Below are 20,406 nucleotides of genomic sequence, written 5' to 3'. Positions count from 1 at the left end.
TACACGACGATTATATAATAATATTCCATCAAATTGTCAACATTATTCATACAATAGTAAGAACACCTTTGTATGTAAAAAAACCGAATTGGTATTTAATAACAAATTATCTTTAATTGTTAGTACCATGTTGCTATAGTAACTATTTAAACCGCTAGCATCGAACCTGCTTTCTATCATGTGGCATGTGGTAGACAGATAGTGATTTCATTCATAACTACTACCGGAACTTATTATTTTAAATACATGAACAATCATCGAAAGAAACAATCAATAATTATATGATTGATCCTACAAGTAGTTTTCAAGTGAGGTAAATAGAAATCTGTGTCAGATATTTGGGACAGCATATTGTGTGCAAAAGTTTTTCTTTCGATGTCCATCAATTAATTGAATTAATCTGATGTGGCTCTATTGATACAAACCATCGATTGCAAAAAATTTAATATATAAAAAACATTTGAGATTCTTAGAAACAAAATATCAAAATCGAGGAGACAAATATATCCAATAAAATGAATTTATAGTAAGAACTGATTGCGCATCTTATTAGTGCATACAGTCAAGTGACGTTATTTCTTTTTAAGAAGATCGAAATAACGGATTCCACCGGAGAGCTGATGGATATGTGGAAATCCCGTAGCCTTTCCACTAGACCGCCATTTTCTGTTATCTCCGTCCAACCAGGAACGATTGTTAGATAACTTCTGACTGATAGGCCTGTTTGTGTATGTTGTTCCGTTCGTTACGTTTCTATGATAACGTCATACCATCATTCTTTTGCATAAGAATTCTTTCTGTGTTGGTAGCAACCACTACCATATGCAAACATCACTTGGACGATATTATCAGGGCTTATGCTGCGGACAGTCTTCTCTCCTTCCTCTCTCAAATCCCTGTGGTTGCACACGAAGAAGAAATGTTTGGCATCATCTCATACTTATTCACAAGACGTACACTCAGGTGTTTGTACTTTCTTCATTTTGTGGAGTAGCCGTGTCCCATCAGAAGCTGGTTTATGAAGAAGTCCACATCTCCGAACTTCCTTTCGGTCCACAGTCTAAGGTCTTTTATTTGGCGTCACGTCCATTCATCTGATGTTTTTTCTGTCCACCGTTGTTGCCACGTTTGTATTGTTCTAGTGCGTTCGATGATTGCCGCAAACTCTCACTTCTGCTTCACGGTTCTGGTTCAGGTCCACGAGGATAATACCCGCCACCACTAGGACACCCTGTGCAGAGACAATTCTGTAGCAGCTGGCGATTCCCAATACACCGTGTCTCTATACCATCGTCATCGCTTTGGAGTATTTATTTATTCACAGGTTCTGACTAGACCTCTTCCCAGCATAGAAGTATTGAGTGAATTGCCTTCGTTCCTCCGGCCGTAGTTCGTTAATATTTGCTATCAAGCGGTTCAAAGATGCTGTCTTTTCGACCGACTTTTCAGCTGTCTTCCGTTTGTCGAACCAGAAAGACATTTTGGCCGTCATTACATATTCGGTATCTATTAGTATTAATTGTATAGTCTAAGTTTGGTGGACGCTTTGTCAATCAATGATTTCGTAGACGATGAAATTTGTTCAGTTATTCAGATTTCCTATGACAAAGAAGTTTATAGGGGTGAAATTCATCTGCAGTTTATGGGGAAAATGTAAGGAATTATGGAAAAATGCGTAAATGGTGCAGGTTTCTTAATAAAGGATGGACAAATACCGTGAATGAAGAATTGACTAAAAAATCCAACAAGTTTTTCAGCTTCAAGGAATAGTTTATAACATTGTTACTGACAACCTTAACGAAATCATGTTTGTGTGATGGGTGCCGAGAATCAAAATCTTTTGTCAAACAAATTGACCTAAAAGGTACTTTAAAACAAAACAAAGATGTATTATTACACAATTAACGGCGACAACTACTCCTGATCGGCGTCGTTTCATATTCTAATAGAACTGGATAGGATAATTTCAATTGAAAAAAATGGATCATTCAGCTTACATCCCTAATATAGCACCCCCAAATTCCTAACAGTAATAGCAGAGACATGATGGCAACTTGAAAAAACTATAACCAAATGATTAAACGGTCAGGTGAAAAAGTTTTGTGTTAACGGGATTCAGTAGGTGACATTTCAGTTTGTAATTTCTTCTCGATTGTGACAAGATTTTCCGGTAATTGATTTTCTAATCACGAGGTTCCATCAAAACCTCATAGATACTATGGGTGTAGTTATTCACATGACGCCCTAAATAGTGAATATCTGATAAAATACATGGAGGGATTATCTACAGAGGAAATACCCACTAGTGCCCGAAAGATTTACAATATTGAGAAACAGTATTATGTAAACTGTTTGATGTTATTCAAAATATTGAAAACACATCTGTGAAATACCCACTTAAATTTATTACCTGTATGCATACATTCATTTCCACAAGTCACGCATGAGTATGTCCTCATTGAGCTTTTGCAGTTAATATCTGATACTATAACATTTAACACTAAATTATCACGCTTGGAAAAGTTTTGCTAAAAATATGAGCGATGATGAATATATATTTAAAGCATTATTTTAAAATTTCAAAAGGTGCGCCCCCCAAGCCACAACGAGCTTACAGAAATGGGGCGACGCCTCCAGGGTCTAATGATGGCCCTCCAGATCGATTCGCTCCATTCCAAAGGCCCGTCAACCCCATATATAATATACCAGGTGGGTCAACACGACCTTCATAGCTTCTAGGATTGAATTTATTCGAAACCGTTTAAATAATGAGTTTTCTATTTCTATTAAAGGAGTATAAGCGATGAATATTTAATTTTAGGATGTTATGATTTGTAGTAGTTTTTCGATTAAATTAATAACATATATCATATAAGTACATCTCTTTAGAAAATAAAAATAACAATAAATTAAGTTAGTGAGGATTACATGAGCCATTGTTTTTCCCTAACTGATTAACTGTCAGGTAGCAACGACTGCAAACTGAGCTACCTGATTTTGGACTATGCGGATAATCTCTTTGGCTTTGAGAAGTTTGAATGTAATACCGTTACCTTTATCCATTGACATGCCGCGTTAACAAAAGCGATAGTAGACTGTTTCCTTTGGCTCCTTGCAGAAACGACAGACACTAACATCGGAAAAATTCCCATGTCTTTCAGATGACGATTCTTCAGACAGTATCCAGTGAGTATATCAGCACATCTTTTGGTACCAGTAGAATAAGAAAGAGATTTTTTTGTTACTCTAGTCTTACTCCATATAACTGATCTCTTCTAGTTTTTCTACTTTTGTATGACACTGACTTGATGACCCACATTAGAATAACTTCGTTGTTTGAGCTGCTCTGTTATCTTATAAAGTAAATATCTTTGAATAGGGTTATGCGCAATGAGGTAAGCATTTGCTTATTGATCTGCTTGGAAAATAGAAGGGTTTCAACCCATTGGGATAGCAAACTTGGTTATAGTTTCATACATTTCTGCCTCTACTTGATCATTTTTAATTTTTGACCAAACAGTGTAGAATATGTATGAGCTTTGTAGGAATGCAGTCTTCGCATTTGATCATAGCTTTCGACTTGTTATAGTGACTAATTTTTGGTAAAGTATAATTTGAAAGACATGGCATCTTAGATACCATTTCAGGTCAGTATGTTCTGTTTTTTGTATGGCTCTATTGCCCATTTCTGTTGCCTCAAAAGACAATATTCCAAACAGTATTATTGAAATCTGCTATACAAACAGAAATGTAAATCTTGACTAAAATGATTCACAATGTCGATAATACTGCAATTTTAATTCTCTCTAAGAAATTCTTGCAAATTAAGAATGTGCTACCTATTTTTTTATTTTATTATGTTCATATATACCCATTTTATTGTTGTCTTGTTGCTTCTAATAATTTATCATTCACATTATTTTACATATTCGTGGTAATCCAGATGTCATCTTCTAACGTTTATGACATTCTGTGTGCAAGAATGGGTTTGAAGATAGAAATAATAGTCTATTATGTCTAATGCCTAATGGAAGCGGTGTTTTGCACAACTGTAGGAACAGTTGCTTTAACATATTTATGAAACATTTTCCCTGATACCATCAGTGTTATATTGAATGAAGAAATTTTGAGTATTTTATACCTGTCTCACCTTACTGTTGATGATTTAGATTTAAATTGGTAATACTAAAGGCAGAAATCTCATTTTTGAAAAAACACTAGTTATCATTTTATTTTGGAAATGTTCGGTCGTTGATTTATATTGTGGTTTATCCTCTGGGTCGAAAAAATTTATTTTTGGATTAACGATAAGAAAAAGTTTTGTGCGAAATAATTTTATCTATTCATTATTAGATCTTGTTATTGAATAGACACATCTATTGTTAAATGAAATCGAATGAATCCAATCCTTTCATAAACATAATTGGTAACTGTTATAATTTTTTATGTAGTAGCTTTCTCACTGTTAAGCTTGAAATTTATTTTTAGTGTAGCATTGTGTTCTAGTAATATATTTTTGTTAAGAATGACGCAGTGTTTCCTGAAAAGTAACAATGTGATCCATCATTCGAATCGCCTACATTTCATTTTTAATCTAAAATTCGTTCACATGTGGAACCAATCTAGAGTTTCACATGAATTTCTGTCAAATCAACAGCATGCAAATATCAGTTGTATTGCACACAAATATAGAATTTAAATATGCAAATATCTTTGGAGTGAACTAAAATTTAAAAACATCATCATAGTAATGATACAAAATGAATATGAAATTGGAAGTCTTAGAAAATTGAATAATAGATGAATTCTTAACATTTGTTAATCAACTTGGACGAATTAAAACATTTTTCATGAAAAAATAAAGTAATACAGGCAATTCCGGTAAGGTATAGGTAAGAACAACCTATCAGGTCTGGATGTTCTTATACGTGGTACTGATCAAATTATTCTTGGTTTTATGGTTAAGATTTTCAATAGGGTCCACCCAATGTGATCCTTGTGTAGACATGATCTGGAAAACCTGATGAAAAATCAATTTATTTCAAATAGGGTCATTCTGATATGATTCCAGCGTGAGCCTCGTCAGAATTGCTCTGATAAGTTTAACATTGTTTTAACCTGATAAGTTCATTACGATGTTTCAAGGAAATTAGGAGAAACTTTTAGTCGGAAGGGAAACGGTTTGTAGACTGTAACCCCTCTAGTCTCAAATCAGTTTGATTTATACCTGTACTACTACAAGGGCTGCTATTCAAGTTTTGAGATAGACAAATAAGAACAAAGATTTATAATTATATATGGCTTTGTTGTTTTTGTTTGTTTTTTGAATCAATTGTCGAAGCATTGTCGAGGTATTTCAAAAACATGTGATTTGAACACATCATTGAATACCAAACAAGGACGGTACGGCAGATGACCCATCAATTCGATATTTTAACTGTTCAAAAACGTTTGGTTTCCTGATTTTTTCGAACACTTCTGGCATACAAAAGCTGGTATACCAGAATTGAACGTTCTATATTATTCTAATGAAACTGTGGTGATGAGTCCAGTTGTTTTGAAAAAAACGGCTACCATTTGATTCGAAGTGCTTCGTGTGCGAACAAATTTTGCTGGATTTGGCTCATCTCAAACGATCCATACCGTCGATTGTTGTTTAGTTTATTTGTATAGATCCATGATTTGTCTTGCTATGTCAGTTTACGCAGAGCATAGCTGTTTTCTGGCACATCAGCCAATTTTCGACGACTTTAAAATAATTCATCCTGTAGCGAAATATGACCACGATGAAATTCGGAAAACTAGTGAAAAGCGGTGACTCGAGCTGGTGCTACTACAGCAAAAGTCTGAGCGAGTTGATCAACCGCTGGAGGTTATCGACACACTGCTGTTGGCTTAATTCACGTCGAAAGTCATGAAAAATACATCTTCTGAGTACATTCACTATCAAATATATCGAACTTTATGATGGCAATGTCAGATTTGACATATTCACGCCAGTGTTGTCATATCTCAAACTTTAAATGGCTACTCTCGTATTTCGAAAACTACGATTACTTGAACTTTTTTAGTACCTCAGAAATCAAATATTTGGGAGTGAAACATAAAAAATTAATGATAATAACTTATATTATTAACTGTTCTTTAACTCAATTTTGACATTAGAAAAACTTCCACTTGGAGTTCTCTACACACATCCAGCTTTCTTATCCTCATATCCCACAAATCTCGAAACTAAGAACAATCGATTTTAGATGCCCCATAGAAGGAAACTCAGGAGCAAGTGGTCATACGATTGCTCCTCTTCTACAAATCCATCCACCATGAAATATATCATATAGCCACTGTCTGAACAGAGAAAGTGATGAAGTGGTTTTCAATTATACAACAAAGTTGTCATTGTTTAACAATATTTAGTGAAAAGTATCTTGTCGTTAAAAAACTTGTGAATAATTTGCTACGAGGGTGGTTTTTCGAAATGTGACTTCACTGTAGGAATAAATGTATTTCATCAGATAATCATTTCAACCCCACACACGTAGTTTAATGGGTTTTCAATCTTTCTTCACCTAAACAATAATTTTTTGGATTATCCACAAAATACGCATTCGTCTCGTCTATTACTAATTCATTTGTCTGAAAAAGTCGTTTTTTCAAGTAATTGAAATCAGCAAGATCAAAATTTTCCAGCAAATTTACTGATCAGATATCGTTTTCCACTTTTCTGGATAATAAATTACGTCTTTGGAATCCCAAAACACTGTGGCTATGACCTTATTCACCGAAAACAATGGTAATGGTATTTGCTTCTATGGGAACACGTTTTTCTGACAAATTCCATTGTTTTCATGATATTTCTGTCCTGATGTATAATCTAATCTAAAACATCACTGAATATACGATGAGATATGCAAACATTCGTTTAATTTTGAATAGGAGCGAGCTTCTGCTCTGCACAAAGCAATACCGACACCAACCTCACAAATATTAGCTCTTTCATATGTAATCTTTCATATAAAATATTGAGTTATATTACAATATGGTGACAAATTTCTAAAATTTTATAAGATAAGTTAATTCATTTTAAGTTTTATCGCTAAAAATTTGTAACCAGAAATACGTACGGTTTAACTTAATTCCTTCAATAGTACTGAAGAAATAGATCAAGTATTCAGTGAAGATTGAAAAGGGACTTAAATAACCAGCTTCCAAAGTGATCTTCCACATTTACCCTTAAGCTTATTCTCGTTTGTTGTTTTTAGATGGATACATGTCTTCCCCTGAGAGAAGTTCGCGATATGAAGACCCATATTATAGCCAATACGGAACAAGATCAGGATCGATTACTCCGGTTATTGATGAAGAAATTAGGTAAGTCGTTTTACATTCTAGCAAAGGGGTGATCCAAAAATCGGATCTAGTATTGATTAATATCATTTTTCAATTTTTCAACGAATTTAACTGAATATACTCTAATGTTTTTCTTATTTCCCAATGTATTTAAACGGTGGGGTAAATTTATACAAATTGTCTTTCACTTACTCAATTTATTTAAATACTTACACTACAACTTACCAACTTTATTTAAATTTACCATTTACTTTTCTATTTCGTTCTCTTCATCATTACATTCAATTATTAACTGACTCTCGCCGCTAAATAAGCAAGAATTTATAACAAAGACATTTCTAGAATTCTAGAAAGGGAACAAAGGAAACAAATAAATAGAAAGACCTTCCTAGGAGTCAGTTCTAAAAAATTGAACAATTCGGCGTTGTTTCTAAAAAACCATATAAAAGACGCCACGAACTAGCGTGTCCTACAAATTTTAGACTTCCATTATAACCGAACAGGACGAGCTTCAGGGTCCATGTTGTGGACAAATTCGTAAAAATACTAATATAGAGTCATTTTTCACAACTTACATTTGAAATCGTTTCCAAAAATAGAAATTTTAACTCGAAACGAATCAGATGGTAATCGAATGAGGCGATTCGATTACCATATGAAGGTTTGAAAACAACTAGCAATGTGTTTTCGCTGTTGTTCTGGCAGTATGCATTCGTGTATAATATTTTTCTCAAAGATTGGTTTAACCTCCCTAAATGTGCACTATACACTTTATTTGTAATTATGTTTATTGGTTATTTCGGTGTACTTCGCTTCACCGGAAAATAAATAAAGCCTTGAGGGATTCAGGACAATAGGGTGCTTCTTGAAAATCAGTGGGGCACATTAATTACGGAAATAAAGGTGTCTCCTCAAAAACTTTCTCCACATTATGTTGAAGAAACTATTGGTCTGTGCATCATGTAAGTTATGTTGAGTAAGCATGAAAAAAGTTAATTTATAACATTTACAAGTTTTGTAAAGATGAAGAAACAGTTACGTACAGATTAGGGATAAATTTGCAAAGTAACTTCTAAGGATTCTCATCACTAGGGAAACAAATTGGAAAAATTTTTTTAATTTTTGAAAATCATAGATACAAATCAACTTAAACAGCCTCCCTTTAGTCAAACATTTTATAACACGAATCTCAATTTGGAACATTTTTCAAAACAACTTGACCAAGTAGTTCTTCATCAAGTTAAAACTTGTTAGAACTTTGCACTGACGTGTGTATTAAGAGTTTTGTTCACCCATTTTATGAGGCGAAGAACTCATGGACCGCTACGTATTTTATATAATTTTTTTATGCTGAATACAACATCTGCTCACAACATAGTTTGATTAATTTTTTGAATATAGTATAAGGCTCTTAATACAGTTGTTTACTAGACATTATGGATATTATAAACTTCTATTTTCAATATTTTGTCTAATAATCAAAATGACAACACATTGTACTGCCTTTAGGTTGTTGATTGATGGCAATAATAGATATACAGTTTTCTCAACTTCAAATTGTTTGCTGATTTGAAATAGCTATTGAACAGAATGCAAGCAGTACCCTGCCTGAAATACGAACAATGGTTTGTTGGTTTCATTTGAGCAAGTCATGATTGCGAGAAATCTACTTCACAGTGATGAAACAAAAGTACAGGGCCGAACACCTGATGATTAATGAGTAATCAACAACGCTGATTATTTAGTCGACATTAACAAAAAACGCAGCTTTTCAGCTTACATTATAGTCCACCCCAATATACATAATGAAAAATTGAAGGTTTTGAAAGATATACAAATCCAAACTTAAATGGTTTCCAATTAATAGTCCAGTGATAACGAAAACTTTTGCACAGTGTATGTATGAGAATAAATAAAAAATAATAAAAAACTCCAATTAAAATGATTGTAATTTTGAAAGTAGCTTCTTAAATTGAATTTGTTAAGCTCCCGTCTTTTTCTCTATTCTCATAATTTTCTGAAATTATAAATGATTTCTGATCTCCGCGCTAAACTGACACAAGTGGCATGCGCCCAAATGTTTTATTGGTATAAGACCACGTAAAGTTAAAAGTATAAAGGTTTGGTTTCTGGTAAAAGGTCATAATAAAAAAATGAACATAAAGCATTTTCCATATTCAATGAAAATTTTTAGTCAATATGGCAATATATGAATATGAATATTTTATTGCGGTTGTTTTCATTGTTTCTAACCAATTCTCATAAGAGAGAGATTTGAGTGATAGCGTTCTGTCCCTGATACGATTTTTTCACATTATCTTCTACAATGTCTGATAATTCCATTCGTTTATAGTTCATGTCTATATTATATAGCATTCAAATACCTTTTAATATTTTTCAATAGTTAACGGTATAAAAACTGCAACATAGATTTTGGCACTAAATCAGTCTAACCAATTCTTGACCATTATCAGGATAAATTTATTTGGCCTAAAATAATTATCAAAAATTCTGCGCTTCCGCTATTCTGAAGGTGTAAAATGTGTCAACTGAAAAGAGATTAACAACTTTTCAATACTAAATGCTGAATGTTACGTTAAAGACATTGAGAAAATTCACAAATCTACACCTAACTGAAAATTTTACCATTATGAATTAAAATTGTGATGTAATGATTTTTCTTTTTCCAGTGATACGGAATTGCTGGATGAATCATACTCTTTATATGGGGTTAAAATTCCTGGAAGCGGATCAAGAATATCCAACAGATCACCTTTTCCAGCGCCAGCCTCAGTCCCTCCTTATGACGCAACACGGTAAGTAATTTTTGTTGACATTATGATGATGACATTTCTGGTCAGTTTTCTTTCATAATCAATTTGAAATCGGAAAATGAAGAGGAATTCGTTTATAATGCTATTGAATATACAAACCTTTTTCAACGTTTGGTGAGGCCCATGGAATAGAGCGATGCTTTTCTTTTATTCATGCTGGGGCCCCCAATTTTTAATACATTGAGGAACATCATAAATTTTTTTTTGATTCACATTATATTAAAAATATACGACATTATTGCTTTAACCACATTTATGTAATAAGATTAATTTTCATATGAAATTTAAGCGGCTTTTTACTGTCTGTTAAAAGAAAAAACGAAATTTGTTCATATTCCTAACTTCCTCAACTATTATGTGATGAACGTGAAATAATAATTCTAACAAATTGAAAAACCCATCAAAAGAACACCTCAACAAACAGTCTATTAAAGCGCGTAGTCAGAAATCGATTATTTTTTATCCATGAAACAAAGCCATAAACTAAATTTTGGGTTTTTGAGGAATGTCTAGAATTTCTAAAAAAATATTATATTCACAGCCAGAATTTTCAAGCTAGATCTTAGCTACTGTTCTAAGATTTGAAATATAATATTTTCTTTTAGTATAACATAATTTTTAGCGATGGGTATGACCTCTTTTCCTAATAACACCTCTCATACGATTAGATCTAATTAAGTCAGTTATTGTTTCTTGTGGTATGTTAATCCACTCTTTTACTGTAACAATAAGTTGTGGGATCGAGTTTGGAGTAGGAAGTCTAGCTCGAATTTTACGCATCCCATAAATGTTCTATCGGATTTAGGTCAGTACTGTATGCTGGCCCTTTATAACTTCTGCAATGTAATCTTTCACGATTCTGACAGTGTGAAGCCTTGGATTGTACTGCACAAGGCTAAATTCGTCTCTAGTTTAGTCGACGTAAGCTACCACTAAATTGCTAAAATCTTCTCGACATATCTATCAACCGTTAAACATTCTTCTCTGTGAACACAATCGCCCCTACGAATGAGCAAAAGGTCAATTCGTGCTCCTATAGAAGTTGCACATCAGAGCATCCAGGAACCACCTACATAGCATTCAGCTCTTCAAAGCAGCAATCTGTAAATTGCTCTCTTGGTCTTCGGTACACTTCAGTACAAGATTTTTTCCAGTAGTCTTCATCTTGCCGTCCATTGACTAATAGTCACTTCACGGAGCTGTTGCACTTGAACGGAATCAAGGCGACGATGTTGTTGATACAATAAAGCAGTCATAACGAGTGGTTGTAAATCGCCTTGTGTTCGTTCCGTCTATGGAACCTTCCAGTCTCATCATAACGCTGGTACATTCTTCTGTGCGAGTCATATCTCGCTGACCAAGACCATTTTTGCCATAACTTGGGCAGCTTTTTGTGGTGTAATATTAAATTAACACTATACATTATAAAAAACGAATAATATGCAAATTTACAATGCAAATGCAATAATTTTAATAAGCCTTGCTGATTTCTTTTTTTGATCTGATGAATAATAAAAAAAATATAGTGTAGTCAAAAGTTTACAGTGGGCCCATTTCTATGCACGCAAGTTTAGTTTTATATAAATATTGAATGGATTCATTCTGACGCTTGTCAATTTTTGTATTCAATCATGTATCGCAATCCAGAGAAAAAAAATTTTTTTCTAAGACACTAACAAACAGATTGAGTTGAATAAGTGTGATAAAAAGAAGAATAATTCTCTAATTCCAATTGAATAGAAAATCCCTGCATGTTTTTAGTTTTATTTGATTTAACATATTTGTTGTAGATTACGAGTGGAAAATATGGAACGCCAACTAGCAAACCTCACAGGATTAGTCCAAAAGGCACTAACTCAACCCAACACTTCGCATCTACAAGTACCAGGCAGAGAAGGATACAGAGGTATTTTAATTTGAAGTACATAAAAGATTAGTTGTGCTTGTGTCTGTCTACCTGCACTTTTTATCGGAAGCATATCATATAATTACAATGTCTTGGATATCTAACAATTAGAAAGTAAATTAGAAACTAATAGTACCTATCACATGTAAAATGAGACTTTTTTTCTTTTCAACTGAAATTTGTATCATTTAATAATGTTCTCATAAAAATGGAGAAGATATTTTTATCAGGTGGCCAGAAAACGGAACATCATCGTTTTTATTTCCCAGTCAAGCAATTTTTTTGATAATTATCTAGATAAGGTTACACCCCTCCGATTTCGTTAAAATTTTAGTATGTTATAAAGAAAATTACGCTTAACAATAATATATAAAGGGCGCGGAGGAAATAATCCCTTCAGGTACTTTTTTGGGTTTAAAGAACCAAATAGTTGTGATGATTTCTCAATGATTGTAATATTTAAATTTTTTAAATCTTTGAAACCTATCCTAACCTAACTTAATCTAACCTAACCTAACATAACCTAACCTACATATTTCTCTACAAAATGAAATCCAATCACAAGCAGGAGTTCCTGTTATCGACAACTCTTCCATGGTTTTTTCTTGATGAGGTGGTCGACAATAAATAAAATAAGCGATAATTCTACATACAGTTTGTATATCTATTTCATTTATTTTCGACCACCTCATCAAGAAAAAAACATTGAAGAGTTTTCGATAACAGCTGCTTGTGATTGAATTTCATTTTGTAGAGAAGTATGTAGGTTAGGTTAGGTTAGGTTAGGTTTCAACGATTAATTTAAATATCACAATCACTGAAAAATCATTACAATTGTTTGATTCTTTAAACGCAAAAAAGTACCTGAAGGGATGATTTCCGCGCCCTGGTATATATACATATTCTTGTTCAGCGTTACTTTCCTTACAACATTCTAAAATTTTAATTTTTTTCAATATTATTACACATTTACTTAAGAATATTTATATCTCATTGCATTGAGATGTCATGGTAATAGGTCCCAAAGTCTTTGATATTTCATTTAAAAATCTTATTTTTCTCTCCTATTTCCTCACTTTTATATCCTGGTTTTCCTTATTTTTCTTGTCAAGTTTTTTTTTCTATAAATAATCATCATTCCACTTCAATTTTGTTACCAAACTATAAATCTGAAGAAATCTTTTAACCGGCAGTTTTTTGCATGCATTTTCTTTTCCTTAGTTTGTTTATTCACACTTTCCAGATTGGTTCCTTCCTTTTCTCAAGTTACCTATCTTATAGAAAGTTGGAAATCATCATTGCACTTCATACTTTATTAAACACAGCTCTGAACATATATTTGAATTTGTAGTGCTACCGCTACATCAGATTTCTTAACTATAATACTCCTGTTTCCTATATGGGTACTTCTTTTCTAATTTATTGCTTTTACTTCTCTATTATAACTGAAAGATTTCATATTCATCTTGCATTGTGTCTTTTGTCGTTTTTTTTAGGTGACGCATTGTCAATATTAGCTTTCATATCATTTCTGTTACTCAGTGTTCACGTTAAGAAAAAAATGAAAAAAAAAACAAAACATTTCAATTTTTCACATAAATTTTGAGGTTATGTGGAAATGAGTAAACAGAAAAGCTGTAGATCTTTTTATTACCTAGACCTTTGCCATCCGACTTTTTTTCCATATTTTATACTATTACAAATTTATTTCTTTAGTTGATGTATCTGGGAAAATGTACTGATCAGATTTGATAAGCCTCCTTTGACCTCACGAGACCGTACTTCACGCTGCGTCTCTTTCAATCATTTAATTCGGTATCTCTCGCACTCATTCAATTTCCTTATACCTATAGTTGTACGGGCCTATTACATCCACTGGACTGAAATTGCAAAATATTTTTCCGTGATATATATATTACGTCCCAAGCCCGATCTTGTACGGAGTCGAGCTTCGTACAATGAATTTGTACGAAGTCCGATCTGTACAAGCCATTTTGTACAATGAATTTATACGAAGTCCGATCTGTACAAGCCATTTTATACGAAGCCGAGATTGGCGGACTTGGCAGAGATGATTGTACGAAGTCGACTCTGTACAACGCTGGTTGTACGGAGTCGGAGCATCGATACTCACTCGGTAATGAGCGCGTTATTCCGAAGTAGTACACGCAACCTAACCTAACCTAACCTAACCTAACAATAGATGGTAGCCAACTAGCCGGAGAATATACTTTCAATCACAATAACTACGGCTCATTACCGAGTGAGTATCGATGCTCCGACTCCGTACAACCAGCGTTGTACAGAGTCGACTTCGTACAATCATCTCTGTCCGAAGTCCGCCAATCTCGGCTTCGTACAAAATGGCTTGTACAGATCGGACTTCGTACAAATTCATTGTACGAAGCTCGACTCCGTACAAGATCGGGCTTGGGACGTAACATATACAATAAACACTGATTGTATTCAAAATTTGTGAATGACAACGTTAAGAACTTTGACCAGTTATAATTCTGAAAGTACTGGTTCAAATTGAATACAATTTGAAATATACCGTGTTTATACTAGCTTGCTGGTATACAGGCTTCTAGTTCATTCCATGACGAAGTTATAGAAAGTTGAAAATGGCCTGAACTGCTTCGAGAAAAGGCTATGCCGCTTTTGTTTGCCGTTCTCCCAGATAATAAAAGATTATCAAAAGTACGTTTACTTTCAGTATTTTAACCCAAAAATGAGGATTCTAATATTTCTACCGAGTTAGCTGAAGACTTGAAGGCCTGTACTGTGCCTCACAATTACAAGTAAACGTGATAATTTTTCTTTCAAGAGATATTGCACATTAAATTACTTAAGATTTTTTTGCCAAGACGGTTTACATATCGGGAGGTGAATCAGTATGTCCGAATCTTCCATATAAATGTTTTTCAAATAGTTTTGAGACTGAACGATAGATGTTTTTATGTGTTTCCCTTAGAACGTGGTGGACTGTTTTCTGTTGCCCACTCTGTATGTAATATTGTGAATATCTAGATTATTCAACTACCATTACTGATCATACAATGACGATTATTGCATAACTGCTTAAATTTCATAGTATTTTAGCGATCAATTTATTAAATTAAAATTAATATACATTCGGAATCTATTAACCTCATTTTGCTAAATTAGTTCATCCGCATTTAAATGTATAATTGTGGCAGCATAATAAACAGACTACTTATCAGAATGTTATATGGCTAGTAGAACTAATTTATTGTTTTTTTAGTAAAAGAATAAATCTACAGACAATTTTTTTCGACAGTTGAAATTGGTTAGTGCTTTGAAATGTTAACTAGCTACTAATCAGACAAATACATAAATCTATATACTCGTCATTTATGATAGAATAGAATAAATATTTACGTTATAAAAGCACAGTGAAAATCGTGATTCTAATCATTCATTCATGGTATAGTACCAGAATTTTAAGAGAAATTAGATCATCCTAAATATTCGCTTACCAACAAAAGAGAAAATGATGAAACTTTTTGTGAACTTGGAGTACAATATTTCTGAAAATATTGCTATAAAACAATGATCGTTTATTAGTAAATAAGACTAAGAATTACGAGAATAATAGGAGTGATAGAAGCAGTTGTTTTTGATGCCGAAAGGTCGACTTCCAAGCCAAACATTTTTCTTTCTTGTTAGGGTTTTCAGTTTTTACTTTTCCACTAATGACATAATTTGATTATTTATTAACCTAACCTCACCCACTGGTCGAGCTGGCCTATTAATAACACTTCTTGTAGATGTTACCGTAGATATTGGTTTATCAGTTTTTGTCACTAATCGAATACAATGAAGTCATTGTGCAAAAAAATATCATTTCAATTGTTATAATGCAATGAAATAAAAAAAAAATCGAATTAGTTAGGTAAAACTCAGGAACAAAAGTAAGGATGAAAGCCCTGTGAAAAATTTAATAACGTGACATTTTCCTAATCCTCCTACTCGAATTTCTATGCTACAACATGTCCCTCTGCAATTCCTTTATATTCTCTTTTGCAGTGTAGCAAGGATTTTTTGGTTTCCCTGATAAAAATCCTGTGTACTAAGATCATCCCGTGTCATTACACGTTGATTTTTGATGACTAATTTAATTATATTTGCAGCTAGATCTTAAGTTCAATTTTTCATACAAATATCTGGTTTCAAGGTACAAATTTGCTAACAAATGGTTATCTGCCCTTGTGCGTTAGTGTCAACAGATTTTGCATATCTAAAATCTCAATAATGCCGATTTCATTGCCAATGTTCTATTTATGAATGAAGCAAAATTCTCAAAAATAGCATGGTATATGTCCATAACAACCACGTACGTATTGGTATAAAAACACGATTCCTCTTCGGTCATTGTATGGCTTGAAGTTTTCGAAGCTTATTCATTGATACCCTTTCTCATTCCTTCACAGTTAACTGATGAGACATATGAAATTTTTAGTCTGATGTACCTGTCATAGTCCCAAGAAGGCATTGTGGTTCACTCGTGTGATGCTCCACATTTTGTAATGAGCATATAACGCTAGAGCTAGATATTTTCTTGACCCGTAGCCACCTGGATAGAATCCTGTGGATTTTTGTGTAAAAAGATATTTAAAATCACTTATTCACAAAATTTCTATTTTATAAACTAAGAAATTTCTCGCCAAATCCGTTATAGGCCTCTTGCCGGATATTTATGGAACGAGCAACGTGTTAAGTCTGAAGTAAATGCAGCCATTCCAATATCTTCATCGGGTGTTTAATAAAATCTTCTTTTTTTAGTTGTCTTTTTTCCATTTTATCTCCATCTCCATCTTTTTCCTTCATGAAAATCGGTAACGGTGATAAAATCATCAAAACTTGTCTTCTTCTTGTAAACAAAATTTTTCGTCACTAGTCCTAATAAACCAACTTGATACACGTTTCAATTCAAAAAAAAAGCAAACAGATGAGGAAATTTGTGTCATCAATACCTGGAAATCACTCTGAGCATCAACCATCGAACATATTGGAATCATCAGAAAAATACTAGATGTACAAAAAAAATTGCACTGAATTAACTTAGCCGTTAATCTCGCAATGAAAAACAGTCACGTTAAATTAAAACTATTGTGTTTGGGTTGATTGTTTGAACGCTGGGACTGAAATGGAATAATATATTATGAAATTCTGAAATACAGCCAAAGGCTTAGCTCAGTTCAGCACTGTCAACAATTAACAAGATAACAGGTGGAAATTCAAAATAAGTATCCGGAGTTGTTCCATAGAATGGGCGTTGTGTTGATAACAACAAATCTATGCCACATATATTCCGTTTCAATGAATCCATCGTATAGATCGGATATAGTCCTGTTTGACTGTCATTTCTTTCGCTATTTGCAAAAGTTTCTTGATGGAATAGAATTGCTTAATAAAGAAGATATTGACAATTAGGTAATGTAATGTAATCAAATATAAAAATACTCAAAAGAAGGAAAAAGGTCAAGAATAATGATAAAATAATTCCTACCTGACAGGAAGTTCGAGTCATCCCACCCTTCCGTCAAGGGTAAATGGGTACAAAAGTCAGCTTGTCTGAATAGATTCAAATAGCGAGTTATTTGGGTTGAAGTATACGACCACGAAGGGAGTGGAACAGACATCCCTCTCCTAAGAATGTCTGACTATCGACAGGATGATGAAAGTTTTTGTGAATACAAAGACAACAAAATTGCTGATTAACTAGTAACCACTCAACTGCTGACTGGATCCGAACCTGAGGTGGTTGTATTAAGTTATGAAAGAGGAAAAAACAAACGGGCATAGCTGTATGTCAGCAGGCAGATCAACAGCTGTGTATATGAGACAATCTCTCCGGACTGAGGTACGGAAAACTGCAGCAGAGGGGAGGACCAATCTCAGAGCACAAAGAGGTTGGTGATTACAAAAACAACACATGAGGAACTACTTTGCTGGAATAGATGAAGAATCTGCGATATACATCAACTGCAACCGTCCTAGAACTTTATCTAGTGGAATATTGTTATTGCAAAGTCCGTGATCGTGTGGATTCTTCACATTTGGCTAGGCCGAGTGTGACCAAGGAGATTTCAAAAAAATACAGGAAATTATCACCTACCATATCTCTCACCATTCTTAGCAGTAATAATAATTAAATCTTATAAATTCCAACTCTATTATTCTCAGAATTCTTAATCGAATTAGTTCAATTTGGAGATAATTATTGAAACTTGAGCTTCAGCTTGAGCAAGATTTACTTCGGATTCTAATAATTGTACCGTAGACTTTATTTTTATAACAATTTACCAAATCTCAAGATATTCAATATTATTCTTCTTGTGTTATAAAAAAGATAGAAAATGTATCGAGGTATTTTGTTTGTTTTTTTGATAATCTGATATTGATTGTATTCTTTTATTAGTTCTGTCTATTATGTTGCTTCTTGTTGAATAACAGGCCAACATTTTGTTTCCCACGATATTTTAGGAGCAATAAGGAATAAATTCATTATAGATTAACGACCTCCAAAACCCCATAATGAAATTTTCCTTTTTTATAGATTGATGTGTTAGTTGATTTTTAAAGAAATTTTATTTTGAAAATGTTATAGGTTTTTTTCCTACTCTGAAGTCGTAGTAACCTCACTATTGACAAGTTATCCACTGATAGTGTGGCTTATTAATGGAAGGTTTATCAATTGCAATGTTTATCCTGTAGTTAAGTATAGGTCGGATAGTATTAACCTGCAGACAAAGTTCCAATTGGGATTTTCTTCTATATTTCATCTTTAAGTTTGGCAATTGACCGATTGAGATTAGTGATAAATAAGTATGAAAGATTTGATTGACTGAGTATTTTTTCCATAGGCCAATAAACATATTGTTCACTATGTTCTTTTTCTTCTTTTTCATCAATTAGTAACTGATATCATGGATTTACTTAATTACCTATTGGATAGTGAGGATATTGATATTTTGCAATTCCTTCATCACGATAATATTGATAATTTTGGGAAATGGGATGAGCATGATTTTCATGCTAGATTCGATCCGATCTTTGATTTTCTATTATTTTCATCTGCTTGTTAGCAGGTTTCTACAGCAAATTTTTCTCTTTGATTCATTCGAAAGTCAAAAAATCCCATGTTGTTTGTCTGCTTGTTCAGTACCAGATGCCATTTTCAAAATCACTAATTTTAAATTTATCTGATATGCTGAATATACATATTTCTTCTTTCATTTCGTTGGCCTGTATAATCATCAAATAAAATATATGTAGATGCGTCAGGATATTTTGTTATAAAACAGATGTTTAAAGCTTGTATTCATAGTGTGTTGCTAACTCCACATCCTTTGTCCTCTACAGGAGATGAGTTCGATAAGAACTCCAGTTCCAGTTCAACATCATTACCAGGTTTGTATACACCAATCGCTTAATTTGCTTTTTTTGTTATAAACTAGATGCATATCTAAGTCTTGAAGGCAAATCAGGAATTAAACCAAATAGAAAAGTACAAAGCAAAGTAAAGAATTTTTTCCTTTATATGATAGATTTAATTAGTTCTGATTAAAAATAGACAATTACAAAAAAAATTATCAACACAGTAATACAGTAAGCAAGCGGAAATCATCTTGTTTGTAGTAGTAGTTGAGATCGTATAAATGGCACCCATTTTCATTAACTTGTGTTCTAAGATCTAATCAATCTAGACGTGATTCTAGAAGTGCCGGTTTTTTCTCGCGTGTGTTTTGTGCTTGCCTTGAACGCTTGGTGAAAAAGAAGAAGTCTGAGTTTTCATCTGAAATGCAAAGTAAGGTTGAAATGGCAAAACCCGAAACGTACAATAAATTTATATTTCAAGCTAAAATAATCATTTCTTAATACGTTAGCGACCTCTTCACCAGCGAATTGTAAGTAGGCTAAGGAAGCAAGAGATATTCTGATTGAGCAGTTTGACAACAAAGCTGAATATCAGTTGTTTCCTGAGGGTCTTGATTTTTTCAGTATGGAATGAGATGATTCTGAAGAAACCTCATCAGTTTTATTTCATGTGCTAAATCAACAATGAGAGTTTGCTGCTGGGTTTCGTTGGATAGAAACCGTCGACACTTTCCTTGATCTGTTGTACGTCTCCAAGGTATTACACATTTTAACTAAGCGTATTGGATCATCTAAGTCGAGTTACCTACATATGAATGCAAGTGAAAAGATGTTGATAGAAGATTTCTCGTCTTTTTTCATTCTCCAGTAGAAAAAGAAAACTAACCGTTCAAAATGCAAGCAAGGTAGCTA

At 33.3% G+C, this 20,406-nt stretch overlaps 1 protein-coding gene across 15 annotated transcripts in view; it reads left to right on the top strand.

Annotated features, from left to right (window-relative positions):
- The window catches only part of LOC130452669 (coiled-coil domain-containing protein CG32809), a 389,513-nt gene that overhangs the window by 307,730 nt on the left and 61,377 nt on the right, over positions 1–20,406 (top strand). For 12 of the 15 annotated variants that reach the window (XM_056792043.1, XM_056792042.1, XM_056792041.1 and 9 more), the window contains 5 exons: positions 2,587–2,709; positions 7,263–7,371; positions 10,041–10,166; positions 11,975–12,090; positions 19,480–19,527. In XM_056792043.1, coding sequence (XP_056648021.1) covers positions 2,587–2,709; positions 7,263–7,371; positions 10,041–10,166; positions 11,975–12,090; positions 19,480–19,527 — 522 coding nt within the window. The remainder of the gene's footprint in view (positions 1–2,586; positions 2,710–7,262; positions 7,372–10,040; positions 10,167–11,974; positions 12,091–19,479; positions 19,528–20,406) is intronic. The other 3 variants (XM_056792048.1, XM_056792047.1, XM_056792051.1) reach the window with 2 other exon arrangements.

Source organism: Diorhabda sublineata, chromosome 2, assembly GCF_026230105.1.
Source record: "Diorhabda sublineata isolate icDioSubl1.1 chromosome 2, icDioSubl1.1, whole genome shotgun sequence".
In the NCBI taxonomy this organism is placed as follows: Eukaryota; Metazoa; Arthropoda; class Insecta; order Coleoptera; family Chrysomelidae; genus Diorhabda; species Diorhabda sublineata.
Note: the sequence above shows the minus strand (reverse complement) of the source record. Positions and strands in the feature narration are given on the sequence as shown.